Source organism: Canis lupus, chromosome 2, assembly GCF_003254725.2.
Source record: "Canis lupus dingo isolate Sandy chromosome 2, ASM325472v2, whole genome shotgun sequence".
NCBI lineage: Eukaryota > Metazoa > Chordata > Mammalia > Carnivora > Canidae > Canis > Canis lupus.
Genome location: NC_064244.1, coordinates 72,107,826 through 72,124,493, shown reverse-complemented (window position 1 = coordinate 72,124,493; position 16,668 = coordinate 72,107,826). Strand labels below are relative to the sequence as shown.

Genomic DNA, 16,668 nt, shown 5'->3' with positions numbered 1-16,668 from the left:
GAAATGTTGACTCAGAGGCAGTAGGGCAGAGAGAACACATCAGCAGGGGAGGGGTAGGTGGCAGCACAGAGCCACCAAGCCTCCGATACAAGCTGCATTAATGGAAGTTCCGTGAGGGGTCCCTGACAGATGAGTAGTAAGTGTTTGGTCCATCTCATCTGTAAGAATAGTATCATAGAAGATAATGCATTCCCACTAAACTTCCTTTGATGCATTTGTCAGAGATTAAACATGAGGCTGGGTCATTTGACTGCTTTATTTCTATTTTATACTATTTCTTCAGGTAGTCACAGTCTTCTCCTTAGGAAGAGTTAAAAGCTTGAACTTTTATCTCAGACATCCCTGACTTTGGCCAAAATCAGGAGATGCTGGACTCTGAACAGACTGGGCCACCCCAGCACTCCAGGCAGGTATTCTTATTGATATCACTCCTCTCCTTTTACAGATGAGGAAAATGATATTCTGCAGGGTTAAGTCACTGCTGCCTGCTAATTCTGGGACTGCCTGGAGTTCTGGGAGTGCTTCAGTACATGTATTTCTGGCAGCGATAGCTGTCTCACACAGCCTTCAGGAGGGCATCCCCCATGCCACTGACCTGGACATGTTGACTGTGGCAAGTGGGAACTTAGGGTAGAACCTGTCATTGGCTAATGAATGTTTTGTAACCAAATGCCTGCAGCCTCTTTCCAGATCCGGACAATCTTGCAGAGGACTTGAGGATTTATGTACTGGAGGGGCTTACTACATCCTGTTCCCTAATTCTGCTGAGGAGTGAACATTAGCAGAGAGGCTTAATGCTCAATAGAGGTTTAGATGAATAGGTCAGAGCCCCATTTCTCCAAGGAAGCTCCAGGAGCCCTTGTACCAAAATGGCATAAAGTCTGTACCAAAAATCACTAAGGAAATTACTACTACCCCTACACCTGATTGGTCATTATATAGGGACAGTAGACAGTATGGTCAAGGAGAGAGAAATTGACTGTGAGGACTTCTTGAGCCTGGATTTTCTGAGGCTGAGTACCTGAGTAAACTTAGAACACCTATGAAATGTGGAAGTAGGTCCAGACCATACAGAGGCTGGACAGAGAGCCATTCATACACACCTGGCTCCCCATGCCACCCCTACAAAGTGTAGCTTACCCAGAGGCACAAGACACATTTCCCATAGAAGCTTCTCTCAAGAAGCTACCTTAGTGGAGGAACCAATGGAACTTTAGCCCATTCTGTGACCTAGGCCATGTCCCTCCCCCTGCTCAGCATCAGTGTCCTGGTCTGTACAGTGGGAAGGCTGGGTGGGGTTGGTCTTAAGGAACTCCCCTGGCTCTGTCATTCTAACAGTGAATCACTGATTCCTGGCAATTAGGAGCCAGGCTATCCCTTGACTCCAGCCTCCCTGCCTGCACTCAGTCTGGGGATGCCATTCAGAAGAAGCCTGAGCCTTACAGAGTGTCTTTAAGCAGCTCCATGTTTCTTCCCTCTGTGGCTGGGTACTCCCCTCCTTTCTGTCCTGCCAGAACTTAGGTATTTAGCTCTAGTCACAAGCAGTGGTGATAGAACAGTTGACCGTTAGTTAATAGCCAGCCACCAGGTTGGGCATTTGTTTTTTCATTTTTCCTCAAGCCACCTGTTGTACAGAGGTCTCACTTTGGCCTGGTCAAGCTCTTCAATCAATTCCATGTGTCTTTGCCATTATTTCCACTGCCTGATACCCTCCTCCCCGCCGTACACCCCACCTTTATCTAAATCCTCCCCATCCGTTAAAGCCCAGTGCAAATTCTGCCTGTCCATAAGCTGTCACTGTTCCTTGACTTTCATCAGTGACAATGTCTCTTTTCTCTGAGCTCCATGACCTTTTTTCTCTTGCCTCACTGATGACCCTTACCATGTTCTGCCTTGTATTATGGGACTTTGTATATAGATCTGTGGCCTAATCAGCCCATAAGCACATGAATTTCTGAGACCATATCTTGTACATCATAACTCATAAGGTCCTGTATGTAAAACCCAAGGTTCCTCCTGACCAAGGCCAGGAAGAAGTCCTTCTAGTACGATGGAAGGCCTTCACAGCAACTTCTCAAACACCTTCTAGTCTTCGTAGCTCCATGTGTGAGTTCATCACCCTAGCAGAAGAGTGCCCTTGAATGCCTGGGTTCATTCAGGAGCCTAAGAAGGGATTTTCCAGAATTTCCATTTGTCGTCTTTATTCATGCAGTAAACTTTTATTGCTCAGAGACCCTAGCAAATCACTTCCCTACTCTGAACTTCCATGTCTGTCTCCAGCACATAAAAAGTAGCTCCACTGCAAGGGTCAAGTGCTTTTGCATGTGTAAGATATTCTTTAAAGGGGGAAGACCGAGCATTCCAGGTTTATAAGCTGAGAAGGACACAGATAGGCACACAAATACCGTAATACAAGGTAGAATGTAAAGGTCATGAGGGTATATAGAATGCCAAGTTAGCAGCAAAGTATAGTTTCTTACATGTGGTATAGGTTTGGCAAGAGGAGCTCTGGTGCAAAGGCTCTGTGGCCAGTCAGGATGGCAGGAGCAGATCACATCAGGGAGGCACAGCAAGGCTGTGGTTCTGCTCCAGAGGGATTTTCCCTCTGCAAGAGCATCCTCCCTGCCCTCCTAGGATCAACCGGTCATCAATTGATTATTTCACATGTACAGAGTGCCAAAGTGCCAGAGAGGAAAAGCCATACAATCTCTGCTTTCTGGGAGTTTATGGTTTGTCTGAAGATACACAAAGATATGACAAGTGCTGCCAGGGAGCATGATTACTAACCTGGTGTCAGTGCTCTATCGAGCCTTCAAAGTGCTTTATTTTCTAACAGAAAAAGTGGGCTATGGACACTAAAACCTATTCTACTAGGCAGAAGGCAGTAAGTGCCTTAAGAGAGCCAAACCTGTTTCTCACAGTGTTCCTAGGAGGATCATTTGCTGGAAGAGTCAGGCTGGTCTCCACACAGGAGGCAAGTTTGGAGCCAAACTCTGAAAAACAGCTGCAGGAGTTGGGAGGATGGCTCCCTTAAAGTGACCTGGGAAGCCAAAGGAAAGGACCCAGTGGACGTGCCCCAGGCAGGACTAGGATCTTCCACACAGCAGAGAATAGACAATAACTTGTAAAATTGTGGTTTCTGTTTGAGAGCCTGCTTAATATGCTAGAGAGGGTTTTGCATATATTATCTCTAATCCTTAAAACCACTCTTCAAGGTAGACACAACCCCCACTTTACAGATGAAGAAATGAGGTTAGGAGAGGATTTGCCCAAAGCCACAAAGCTAGTTGGTGGGGGAACCAGAAGTCAGACCCATGTTCACCTGGTTCCCTTCCAAGTGTGAGCCTGAGAAGAATTTTAAGAAATACAGAGGCTCGAACCCAAAACAAACCAAGATGGACCCAGAACTGCCACTGCCGTGCTTATACATCATGGGCACCACCCTTATACACCTACCCCCAAGCTTTTCCAAATCTGGTACAGACTCTCCATTGTTCCACTTGACTTGGCCTGCCTGTTGCCTCACCCTCTGCCTCCTCCATCCCAGTTCCACTCACACCTAAAAATGATCTCCCCACCCTGATCCCCACTTTTCTCTAGCAGAAGGCCCGAGACATGTATGCAGAGGAGCGGAAGAGGCAGCAGCTGGAGAGGGACCAGGCTGCAGTGACAGAGCAGCTGCTGCGAGAGGGGCTCCAGGCCAGTGGGGACGCCCAGCTCCGACGGACACGCTTGCACAAACTCTCAGCCAGACGGGAAGAGCGGGTCCAAGGCTTCCTGCAGGCCCTGGAACTCAAGCGGGCTGACTGGCTGGCACGTCTGGGCACTGCATCAGCCTGAGGGAGGCTGGCCTCCTGCCACTTTGCCCTGCCTCTGCCTCCAGGCCTCCACTCCCCTTTCTTTTCTTGGTGAAAGGCACCTCCCTCCTAGTGATGAATTGTGTTTCCTTTGCTTGGCCAGGGAGCCCCAGAGGCCAGATCTGCTGGCCATACAGACACCTTTTGGACTGACTGGGACAGTGGACCCTGGGGAGGGTTGAGGTGAGAGTCTCCCACAAGTACACTAAACCTGGCTCTGGCCACTGGTAGGTTCAGACAGCAGAGAGCTCCAGTTCTTGGCTGCCTGTTCCTCCGCCTCTGCCACCTCTTCATGTGCTCCTAGATGCACTTTATTTTTTCACCAGCACATCTTTCAACACACAGAGTTTCAGGGCAGAGTTCTCCCCCAAAACCTTAGCCCTTTACCCATCCATCTTAACCTTCTACGCGACTTTTACAAAAGATTCGGCTCCACCTTGGATCTGCTGGTAAATAGCTCATAGGCAGCCAGCATTATTTGGGCAAGGAAGGGGAGGGAGAGACAGAAAGAAAATGTGCCCATCTGCTGCTCCTCCCCCTGGGCTCTCCACCTGGGATTTGCTATTGAATCTCTACCCCCCCCCCCCCCTCACCACACAGTGCTGATTGCTCACTGAAAGGCTCAGCGCCCCCAATGGCGCGCGGAAGCCAGGCGGGTGATTACAATCCAATTACCTATTGTCGACTCAGCCCACACAAGCTTTTCTCCTCCTCTTGCAGGGCATGGGGCCAGGCTCCACGCCCCTGTGAGACCGGCCCCCTCCATGACTACAGGGTAACAGAAGGGCCTGTAGGCCCTGGTGACTCTAATCCACCACAGGCCTCCCTCCCTGGCCCACATCACAGGACCCAGAGCACAGAAACAAGCCCTTCTCCCGACTGACTGCTGTCCTCACCATCCCAGACTCTGCTGCCTGCCGTCTCAGCCTTTGAGGCTTCTCTGTTCTTGAGCTGGCCCCCTAAGTAGCCCCTGAGACGATTTCTTCTCAGCGTGGCAGAGTCTCAGCTTGTTAGGGCTGACACTGCCCAGCAGGGAGAAGAGGGCCAAGTCAAGGGCTATGTCCTTTCCCTTACCTCTCCCTGCCAGGCCTTGCTGCAGAGCTGCTGAGAGGATTAGTGCCTTTGAAGAGCTGTCTGCCTGAGCAGCTCTGCTTCAGGTGCCGGGAGCAGCAAGCACCAGCCTTTAACACCAGCCAAACACCACTCTGTTTAGTCTTCCCATTTTACTTTCTGCAAACTGTTTCCCCAGCACCTCCCTCTAGGGGAGAGGTGGGGTCTTGCAAGCAGTGGTCACAGCAGTCTTTAAACCCCTACCTTCCTTATATTCCAGTCTCCTCTTCCCCTTCCTGTGCCAGGTATCCTGGCACAAGAGACCCCTTGGCCATCATCCCTGCTCCCAGAATCAGGCCAAAATGCCAGACACTGCGATTGAAAAGCCAATCAATGCACCCTTTGGCAAGCCCCCCACACACACCTGGCATTCCCCGCAACCAATCCCTGGCACAGGGTTCCCAGAGAGCAGGTGCTGTACATTTTCCAGCTTTACAATGGGGCTGTTGACAGCCTTAATTAGGGAGGCATGAATTATGCGGCTATAATGCAGAGCCCTACAATTAAGGCGGGAATGAGGGGCTGGAGGCAACAAACGGAATCTGCCCAGTGAGCCTGGCTATTGAGTCCTGTCTCCGTTCTGTGTCTGACTTTCCCTAATATGACTGGGGTACAGCTGAGAAGTGATTAATGGAGCTGGTGTCTCTCTTTGGCGTTAGGACCTGTATTTGGAGGAAGGTACACACGGGGATGGGTAGGGGGCCAAGGGACCACTACTGCCAAGGAGCAGGAGCTGCAAACAGTTGATACGGACTCCTCGTGATTGCTTTCTACCGGTAGGATTTGTACAAACCTACTCAACCCTTGCCTCAAGATTAAGTAGATGGGACCTGTTTAAATGTCCTCTCACCTGTGAGCCAGTCCCTGACTTCAGGATAATTCTTGTGTTCTTGTGTCCTCCTGGATTTCAAGTAGAATGATAAGATTCTTTCTTAGATGTAAAACTTGTTTACAAATAGTACAACGGAACACCTTGCTTTGCGGCTGCGGTGGTCTGCCCTCCTCCAGGTGCGCTTGGCTACCTCCCGGATCCCTAGCTTTGGGGGCTTGTGGGGTGGGGGAAGCCAGTGGAAGAGCCCTTATGCCATCGCAACACCTGTTCCTCTACTTGTTTCCTAATCCTCGGTCGCTTGCCTCCACCCTCCTTGTCCTCGCGCAAGTGAGAGGAAGCCAGCCTGCCAGTGTGGAAGGAGGGATTTCGCCAGCTGCGTTTGCAGCGCCCAGGCTTGGTGGCCGCGTCGGGTGGGGGCAGCTGAGCTTGATGTCTCCAGAGCGGGTGGAGCGTAGGGGGAGGGGAGTGCTAGTAGGCCTAGGCGGCTGCTCTCCATCATTCTGTGGCGGGGTTCCGAGGTCCGGGAAGACAGGGACCTAAGAGAGCCACTCGACAGGCTTTGGGGTGGGGGGGCTTCGTTGGCATTTGGGGAGGCGGCTGAGAAACGGGTGCTGAAAGGACAGCTCCTACCTGCCCTACTGCACCCGAATGGGACTTCTGCGTGTAGAGTCTCCCCCCTGGAACCCCCACCCCACCTCGGGTGGACTGCCTTCCAGGTGAGGGGCACGAAAGGATTCCTCGGAGTGGCAGCTTGGAAGGATGCACGTCCGGCTGCGCCAAGCTGGCTTCCCCGCTCTTTCCCCACTTCAGCGTCAGCCTTGGCCCTGGGAATTGCAGCCTGTGCCTCCAAGCTGCGCGCTTCCTCCCGCCTCCGGCGGAGAAGGGCGGTGCGGCCAGGCCTCGCAAACCCTTCTTCTGGGGCCCCCAGCGGGAACAGGAAGGAAAGCGGCCGAGATGCGCCCTAAGTGTCGCATGGCTTGGAGAAGTGGGTAGCTGGGTTGCATAAGGTGGAAGGAACTTGGTAGTTTGCAAAAGCCAGCTCTTGGCGGGAGCCGAAACGCAGAGCCCGCCGACTCGCACAGCCCCCCCGCTTCGTTTATTGCCATCGACGCGCGCCTCCCCCACTGCGCCCCCACCCCCTAGGCGCGCCGCCGTCTCGCGCGCCCTCCCCCCCGTACCCCCCTCCTCACTCCCTCCAGAGGAGGTGAGTTTAAACCCCGCCCACGTGACCCCAGCTGGGCCAATGAGCGGCGGCGGGAGGTGAAATCCGGTTCTAACCGGTCCGGGGCTCCCAGCGCTATAAAAACTTTATAAACCCCCCGGAGCCCGAGCAGTGTGAAGAAGAAGAGGCGAGAACGACCCCCGGACCGGCCAAAGCCCGCGTGCCGCCGCATCCCCGCGTCCAGCGCTTACGTCCCGCCGCCGTCGCCACCATGCCCAAGAGAAAGGTACGTGGCGCGAGGGCCCCAGGCGCTGGGCCGCCACTGCCGCCGCCACCACCGCTGCCGCCGCCGCCGCCGTTTCCCCAGCCTCGGGGCGCGAGAATCGGCACCCGGCTGGAGCGGGCTCGGGCGCCCCGTACGGGGGCGCGAGACGGTGTCCGGCTGCCCCGGGCTAACCCTGCGCGGCTCGGCTGCCCGCGGGCGCCAGAGGCCATATTGGAGGAGCGGCGGCCGCGGCGGGAGGAGCCATGTTGGCGGCTGTTTATCCCGCTCCCCTCGGGTTCGACGTGCCCGCCCCGCGCCCCCTCCCCCACCGCCATGCCCCCTCCCCTCCCCGCGGGCGGGCAATTCAAACCCGAAAGGGCGGGAAGGCGGCGCTCGGGCTTGGCGGGCGGGGGAGCGCGCTGCCGCCAAAAAACCGCCGCCGTGAGGGGGCGGGGCCCGTGTCCCTCGGGGCGGGGCTTCGCCGTGTGGCCCCGCCTCCGCCCACGGCCCGGGCGCACGAGACTCGCGCCGGTGCGCGCCGCTGCCGCCCACGAGTTCCCCCGGCTGCGCGCGCCTCCAGTCTCCCGCCCTCGACGGCTGCCATGGTAACGGCGCCCGGGCCCCGCCTCCGGAGGGGTTTGTTTGCACCATCTGCAGCTGTTGCTTCTGCCTGGCGCGGCGGCGCGGGCTGCGCTCCTCCGCGCTCCCGGCTCGGTTTAGCGCGCGCTGCCCCGCGCGGCTCGGAGGAGGCTCCTGGCGGGCAGGGGCTCGGACCCCCTTCTTCCCTGCGCGCTTTGGGCCGTTTCGGGCGTGATCCTTGCACAGAGGAGCAGTCGTATTTCTGAGCACTTAGGGCATTTTCATAGGAGCTGGGGATGCTAAAACCGGAAGACTCGTATGCCTTAGAAAAGTTGTGTGCAAGACTTCCCCTTTAGCTTTTTCCTTAGGACTGCTAAGCTTAGTGAGTCCTTAAGAATTGCCTTAGAAACAACAACTTTCTTAGGTTTTGTTTGCTTTTTATAGGCTGAAGGGGATGCTAAAGGAGATAAAGCCAAGGTGAAGGATGAGGTGAGTCTTAAGCTTTTGGGACTCCTTTACTGGTAATCACACTCCTAGCCCTGAATTTCCCTAAATTCTCTGCACTTTCTGTAATGTAGACCAAACTGATACCAAAACTTTTTATCTCTTAATTTTTCTTAAGTAGTTCAACTGTCATATTTCTGATCTTTTTTTTTTTTTTCCTTTTAATAGCCACAGAGAAGATCTGCAAGGTTATCTGCTGTAAGTCCCTGTTATGAAACTGTTTATCCGAAAACCATTAAAAGTCTGCTTTGTTTCCCATGGGTTATGGTTAGCGGCTGCTTTTAAATGATCTGCTCTCTTGGGGGTTCTCACCGGTTTGATATTTGCTGGTTCTGAAATTCTGGTGGCTGTAGCCAAAGTGGGACACCTTAATGTGTTAACTCAAATGGGTTCCTGAAGATAGGAAATGCAAACGGAAAGCCAACCCTAGAAGCTTTACGAAATAGGAACTTTTGTGCCAGTGGTACTGTGGTTTGGTTGCGGGTTGTTTTTTTGGTCTATTGTACTAATATTCTCTTCCTCTCTCCTTGAAATAAAAGAAACCTGCTCCTCCAAAGCCAGAGCCCAAGCCTAAAAAGGCCCCTGCAAAGGTGAGTGGAACTGAGAGACAAGGGTACTTCTAGGAGTTGCGTAAGGCTGTGCGGTTTCCCAGGTTGCTGACAGGACTTCTGCTATATAGTGACCATCCATTGGCCCATTCGCCATAGAAGAAAGAAATTGGACTGGACCTTAAAATTATGTTAGAATTGGTCACTTCACTGGGTGAGGCCTGCCCTTCATTCAGGGTCTTAATTTAGCACAATGGTGACCCCATTAATGGATATTCCTAAGTTGTTTTTGATAGCTTGCCTTATTTATCCCTGACATTTGTAGTACTGATGTTCTAATCAAGAACTCTACCAGGATAAAAACAATTGAACAACAACTTTCAGGGGAAAAGTCATCCATTTACAGGAGATTATACATTTAAAACCCAAGTATTTAAGGCACTATATTTTATTTTTATTTTTTTTGTACTCAAAAACTTCTAGACCACAGCAAATGATAATTTGGTCTTGTTTTGATGAGTTTTTTAATCAGTGGGGAAGGGTTTATAGTTTGCGTTATTTTTGATAAACTAATTCTATGTCGTACAGAACCTTGCAGACCGTAGCCTGCTAATATGAAATTAGAAGAAACTGCCTTTTTTTTTTTTTTTTTCTTTCCTTCCCCTTTTTAGAAGGGAGAGAAGGTACCCAAAGGGAAAAAGGGGAAAGCTGATGCTGGCAAGGATGGAAATAATCCTGCAGAAAATGGAGATGCCAAAACAGACCAGGTACAAGTATTTTCATTTTTGTTAAGTCAGTTCTGAGTCACTGATCCCAAAAGCTTTTAAAGTCCCTGGTGTCCGGTTTTAAAGAGCACTGCAGTGGAGATCCTTGTCCTAAGTCTATGCTACACCATAGAGTTTTCAAGTTGGGAATAAACTTAATCTTCTAGCATTAATGTGCCCTCATCCCCATTTTTGCAGTGAGGTCCAGAGGGAAAGTTACCAGGTTATCCTCAAAAGAAGGACTGAGTCTTGAAGGAGCTAAAATCTGAACTTGGGTGTGGGAGCAAAATAATGCTAGGGATGGGATATGAATGAGAATAGTTTGAAATCTATGGGTGGTAACGTCTTAATCTTTTTCTTCTAGGCACAGAAAGCTGAAGGTGCTGGAGATGCCAAGTGAAGTGTGTGCATTTTTGATAACTGTGTACTTCTGGTGACTGTACAGTTTGAAATACTATTTTTTATCAAGTTTTATAAAAATGCAGAATTTTGTTTTACTTTTTTTTTTTAAGCTATGTTGTTAGCACACGGAACACTTCATTGTTGTTTTGGGGGAAGGGCATATGTCACTAATAGAATATTTCCAAAGCTAGATTGATAACGAGGGAAAAACACCTTCCCCTTCTAGTTTTGAGAAACTTCCTCTTGGCTCCCAGGAGGAGGGATTCCTTGATGTTGACACACATGAGCCACCTTGGTGGTGTGGAAAAACTAAAATTCATTTTTTTATGTCCTCTTCTCCCTCTCTGCCTTCAACATAGACTTGACTCCCTTAAACCCAGAGACCTGTTGGAACCTGATCCCATGAAATGGTTCCCAGTATGTCAGGCAATCTGGACTTTACGGTGTCACCACTGAGATGGCGTCCCTCAAAAGAGTTCCTTTTTTTAGCTTGTGGATCTTCAGATTGATAATTCTGCCATTTTCATTTCATTTCCTGAAAGTCAGGGTCGGCTTGTGAAAAGTTGTTAAACAACATGCTAAATGTGAACTGTCAACCCTCACTCTAAACTTTCCCTGTTCAGAGCATCACATGAAGACTTCATTGGGTTTTATAGTGGCTTTCTGATTTTGGTAGTCCATTGAAGAAGGGAGTTTGAAAGTTGTTGTATACTGTTAACGATCGTCCGCCCATGTCCTGCCTGAAATACCATGATTGTTTATGAAAAGTATCTTTAATAAAGCTGGATACAGTTTGGCTTGGAATGCTGCCTCTAATCTTTTCCCGGGAGTGGGGGAGCCTGGTTTCTCCAGGTCTCTCGGGACAGGATGCATTCTGGTGTGAGGTGTAGAGGTTTTAGGTACAGCTATTCTGGTCCAGAATCAGTCTGTAGAACACAGTGTTAGGTGGAGTTAGGAAAGATCCCTGGAGTGGACTGGTGGTGAGAGGCTGGGAGCAGAGGAGTGATTTCTGTACTTGTTCTGCAGCGTTACCTAAAGCGTATCTTTAAAGGCAGTTTTGGTAGGTCTGAGGTATTGGCCTGGTAGCTGACAGAAGAGTCTTTTTACTTCATTCACATTGAAAATCTATAAAATTAGTAGGTCCTACTATGGTCCTTATATCAGGAAAAAGTGCTTCTGTGTTTGTATCCTACAATTGGCCACGAGATGTGTAAGACAGCTGGGCACGCTTGTTCTGCAGCAGACCTACAAGTCTTCTGTGAATTGATGAAATTCTTGTCCTTGCTGGTGAACTGCTCTGACTCCCAAACCTGAGATTTTGTTTTTGTTTTGTTTTTTTTTTTTCTGATGGCTTTAGTTTTCCCCTCTAGGGAAAGGAGCAAGAAGTCCGCTTTTAAGAAATAGAACTTGTCATAAATTGCTACTTGCAGTTCGAATGTCCTTCCACAGGTCACTGGCCTCTCTTGTTTGGGGGAAATAAAGTGGAGACTATAAAACAAATATCCTACATTGCTTTGTTTATCCCCTGGAAAAGTAGAGCTATCCTATTAAGAACTTTCTTGATAATTTTTTTGTGTGTGTATTACCTCCAGTCTTTGGTCTTGGGACAATTGTGTAACACAAGTGTTAACACCCTTTTTAAGAGCAAGGAAGTGAGCTCAGATGAAGAAATTTGTTCAGGGTTATGTATCCACAGAGTGAGTAACAAAGTCAGGATTCAAACTCTCAGCTTTATTCAAAAAGAACTTGTGACTTCTATTTGGGGGCACCTTTTGGATAAAATAAAATTTGTCCACTTGGGCAGTTTGCAGCCACTTGCTTTATTGCGGAGAGAGTTCTAGGTTGTATGTGGACTCTTAATTTTTATTCAGAGGGAGGTGCCCTCCTCCAGAATGGGATGTTACAGCTGATAGGGGTACAGCAGCTTGGTATTTGAGCAGAAGTTGCAGAATTTGAGAAAGCCGCAGCTGGGGTTACTTTAACCAATATTTGTAGGTGTTCAGATTCTGTCAAATGTGTTGAGCTATGGGCCATGCCAGGAGCTCAGCCAAATGCTCTTAATTTTTGTGTCCATCTTGTGTGTAGGTGTTTATCCTCATTTTACAGTTAAAACAGAAGTGAAGTGACCAGCTGAAGTCAAACCCAGTAGTAGTAATCCTCTATTGCTGTTATCTATGAATTAAGATGAGTAGGGTGAGCTTGAACTTTGTTTTTCCCTTACCGAAAATATCTGCTGATTTGACTAGCTATGGACCATGAGAATACCTGGGCTTACAAAGCAAGAAACTACTCTTGAAAACCTGGTAAGGATGTTTAAGATTGCCATAATAACCGTGCTCACTGACAGCCCTGACCTGAACTAAGTCTGAACATGATTAAATGGATTTCCTTCCCTGGCCTGGTCTCCAAGCCCAGATCTCCCCATCTCTGGGGAGCAGTCACCATAACCTGTGTTAGGTTGGATGTTTTAGGCTCTAGTCAAGTAAAATAAAGTGGCTTAAACAAGAGGAAGATCCAGTTCCCTAAGAGAAGGTAGGGAGGTTCTAAGTTATCCCACTGGTTCTTTTTATTTTTAAAGGTTTTATTCCTTTATTCATGAGAGACACAGAGAGAGGCAAAGACATAGGCAGAGGGAGAAGCAGGCTCCATACAGGGAGCCCGATGTGGGACTCGATCCCAGGACGCTGGGCTGAAGGCAATCACTTAACCACTGAGCCACCCAGGCATCCCTGCCCCACTGGTTCTTTCCAACTTTTCTGCCCTGGTGGCCTCAGCATGTTATCCAGCCACCCCACCCCCAAGTCAGCTGCTCCAGGTCTCAATTTGACACTCTGGTGTCCAGAGGCAAAGACCTCCTTTTTCTTTTTTCTTTTTTTTTTTTTTTTTTTAAGACTATTCATGGGAGATAAACAGGCAGAGACACAGGCAGAGGGAGAAGCAGGTTCTGTGCAGGGAGCCCAATGCGGGACCCGATCCCGGGACCCCAGGATCATGCCCTGGGCGAAAAGGAGGTGCCGAACTGCTGAGCCACCCAGGCATCCCCAAAGACCTGTTTCTGCTGAAAATGATTTCCCGGAAGCCCCTTGGCAACCTGAGTTTCTTTGGGCAGAAATTGGACCACCTGCCTACTCCTAAACAGATCATGGCAAGAGGGATGAGGCCAGATTCTGTTCAGGATTCGCCAGAGTTCCTGGAATTTAGGGGAAGGATAGATGACAGAAGAGGACAGGTGCCATAAGTGGCTAGCTGCCACCCAGCTCGGGTCCTGCGGTCTCTCCAGGCCTCTGGCCTGGCTTCACTGCAGCATTTGCTGAGCTTGAGCCTGAAGTTGAGCTAGAATTCCCATTAAAAATTCACCATTCTAAAGCATGCAATTGGTTTTTAGAATATTCACAAGGTTGTGCAACAATCAGCGCTATATAATTGCAGAATGTTCATCACTCAAAAAAGAAACCCCATACTTAGCAGTCACTCCCTGTTCCCTCTTCTGGCCTAGGCAACTGCAAATCTTTCTGTCTCTAGATTGGCCTATTCTGGACATTTCTGAATGGAATCCTATAAGGTGTTGTCTTGTGACTGGCTTCATAGCGTGAGGTTGAGGTTCATCTGCACTCTAGCATGTACTTGATTGCTTTTGTCAAATACTCATTTTACAGATACATCTTCCACTTTTTGAAAGTTCACATTGTGCCACTTCACTTTTACAAAAGCCCTTAAAAAAAAAAAAAAAAAAAAAGGCCCTCCAAAATAGCATTTGGGTTCCCCGACCCCTTCTACAGGCAGCACTACCCCCTGAGCGGCAAGCGTGGCACCTGCCAGGCTCCCTCCTCCATAACTACATTCCACACCAAACCATCATCATACCTTTGCTGTGTGAGCATCTGTGCTTTTTCTCCATTTATTTTGTGAATCCATTTGAGAGTGTCCTAAGGTCTCAAAAGCCTAAGAAATGTCATTTTTTGGAGTCTGGGAAAGCTCAAAAATGTCCTCATATAAGTGAGTGGTGATTGCTTCCCTCTGTGTCACCAGGCTTAGGAAAGATTTCATGGGAAGGCTCTACTTCTGGACAGCAGGGGAAACCTGTACCAGATTTTTACTTAGTTGTAGGCATTTGGGTTGTTTCAACTTTGGGGGTATTATGAATCCTCTATTACACATTGTTGTGTGGACCTATGATTTCAGTTCCTTTAGGCCCATACCTTGGAGTAGGATTGCCGGGTCTTGAATCTCAACTTTTTGAGGAGCTGCCAGGCCATTTTTGCACAGCAGCTGCACCATTTCCCGCTCCCACCAGCCATGCATGAGGGTTCCGATTTCTCCACATCCTCATCAGCACATATTTTCCCATTTCTTTTTTTATTGTAGGCATCCGGGTGGGTATGAAGTGATATTTCAGTGTGGTATTGATTTGTGTTTTCCACACCCTAAGATGTTAAGCATCTTTCCATGATTATTGAACATTTGTATATCTTTTTTTATATATATCCTTTTTTTTTTTTCCACATCCTTTGCCTATTTTTTTAAGTAAACTCTATACCCAACATGGGGCTTGAATTCCCAACCCCAAGATCAAGAGGCACACGCTCTACTGCCTGAACCAGTCGGATGTCCCTTTTGCTCATTTTTAATTCGGCTATGTATCTTGTTATTGTTGAGGTGCAGGAGTTCTTTATATATTCTGGATACTAGATTCTTAACAGATTTATGATTTGCAGATGTTTTCTCACATTTTTGAGGGTTTTCACTTAATGGTGACATTTGATACACAATAGTTTTTAGTTTTGGTGAAGTCCAATTTCCGTAATTTTTACTGCTTATGCCTGGTGTCCTATCTGCATCTGTTGCGCAGTCCAGGGCCATAAAGGTTTATACTTGTGTCTCCTAAGAGTTTTAGGAAATATTCGCTCTTAAATTGAGGTGTTTAAAACATTTTGAGTTAATTTTTGTATACAGTGTGAAGTAAGCCTTCAAGCATTCCCTTTTTTTTTTTTTAATTTTTATTTATTTATGATAGTCACACAGGGAGAGAGAGAGGCAGAGGGAGAAGCAGGCTCCATGCACCGGGAGCCCGACGTGGGATTCGATCCCAGGTCTCCAGGATCGCGCCCTGGGCCAAAGGCAGGCGCTAAACCACTGCGCCACCCAGGGATCCCACATTCCCTCCTTTTAAAAACTGTCCTAGACCTCTCTGGGGCCCCCCAGTTCCTAAAGTACAATTTGTCTGGTTGACCACTTCTCAAAGCCCTTCTCTGTGGTTTCTCCCTGGGGACATCATCCAGTGACTCACATTTTCACTCCCTGCCCACATCTCTTGGGTTCAGTATTTCCACCAACCTCCTGTGCAGTCCCACCCAGACAGACAACAGCCACCTCAAATCACCATGACCAGAGTGGAACTCCTCTTTGCAAACTTAAATCCCCTACTTTTCTTACACCTGCTAAAACACAACTACCCGTTGCATTCCTCAAGCAAGAAACCCGGAAGATACGCAGATATCTCTGTCCTTCCTTGTATCACAATGGCCAGTGAAAGCCTTAAATCATGGTGACTTGAATTCAGAAATTTGTATTTTTGTCATGGAAAATTTCAAATAGGGGCACCTGAGTGGCTCAGTCTGTAAGCATCTGACTCTTGGTTTCAGGTCAGGATCCCAGGGTTATGAGATCAAGCCCTGTGTCAGGCTCTGTGGGGAGTTGGCTTATCACCTTCTCCCTCTAACCCCCCCCCCCCCATGTATCCATTCTCTAAAATAAATCTTTTAAAAGAAAAAAGTATGTGCAAAGGTAGAATAAGACAGCAAAACCCCATGTACCTAGCACCTAGTTTCAGCAATTGTAAACTCAGCTAATTTTGCTTAATTTATACCACTGGCTCCTCCCCTTTACCATAACCTGACACACCGTTTCATCCATAAATACTTAACTGTTTTAGAGGATAGAGGCTTCTTAGAAAACATAATACCATTAGCATACCAAAATAACAGTTCCTTAATATGAAATACTCCAAATTCTCAAATTTCTAATTCCCCAAGTGTCTTTTTTTCTTCAGTAATTTATTTGAGAATCCAAACAGGATCTGTGTATTAAAAATGATGGCATCTTTCTTATCTCTTGGTTCCTATGGATTCCCTCCATCTCTGTTTGCCAGTCTGGTTTTGCTCTTTCTCTATGGTGTTGTTTCACAGGTTTCTTTGTCCTTTGTATTTACTACTAAATAGGAGTAGACTTAGAAGTGTGATTTGATTCATATTTAGTGGTAAAAGCACATGGTGTCATTTGCTTTCATCAGGAGACCCCACGTCTGGTTGTCTACATATTATGGCCATTGAAGTTCAGTGCCTAGATTCATTCATCAAGAGTTGCAAAATGAAGATAAGCCTACTACCCATTCTTCACATAATGCCTGAAATACCACCAAGAAGAGAAACTGACTCACCTGCTATTTGGTTAGCTGGAATTGCAGTTCGTATCAGAAAAAGAATAGATGCCCAAGTCTTTGGTCCATTTTTTTCTTCTTTTTATTTAAAGATTTTATTTATTCATGAAAGACACACAGAAAGAGAGGCAGAGACATAGGCAGAAGGAAAAGCAGCCTCCCTTGCAAAAAGCCCAATGTGGGACTCGATCCTGGGATCCCAGGATCAC

The 16,668-nt window shown here is 48.2% G+C and overlaps 1 protein-coding gene across 5 annotated transcripts in view; it reads left to right on the top strand.

The window, feature by feature from the left end:
* DHDDS (dehydrodolichyl diphosphate synthase subunit) overlaps positions 1-10,819 on the top strand; it is a 32,273-nt gene extending 21,454 nt beyond the window's left edge. For 2 of the 5 annotated variants that reach the window (XM_025447002.3, XM_049098573.1), the window contains exons 9-14: positions 3,604-7,247; positions 8,250-8,294; positions 8,478-8,507; positions 8,849-8,899; positions 9,529-9,624; positions 9,986-10,819. In XM_025447002.3, coding sequence (XP_025302787.1) covers positions 3,604-3,840 — 237 coding nt within the window. In that variant the 3' untranslated portion in view covers positions 3,841-7,247; positions 8,250-8,294; positions 8,478-8,507; ... (1 more) ...; positions 9,529-9,624; positions 9,986-10,819. Of the gene's footprint in view, positions 1-3,600; positions 7,248-8,249; positions 8,295-8,477; positions 8,577-8,848; positions 8,900-9,528; positions 9,625-9,985 lie in introns of all 5 variants that reach the window. The other 3 variants (XM_025447000.3, XM_025447001.3, XM_049098568.1) reach the window with 2 other exon arrangements.
* Positions 10,820-16,668: the final 5,849 nt, after the last annotated feature.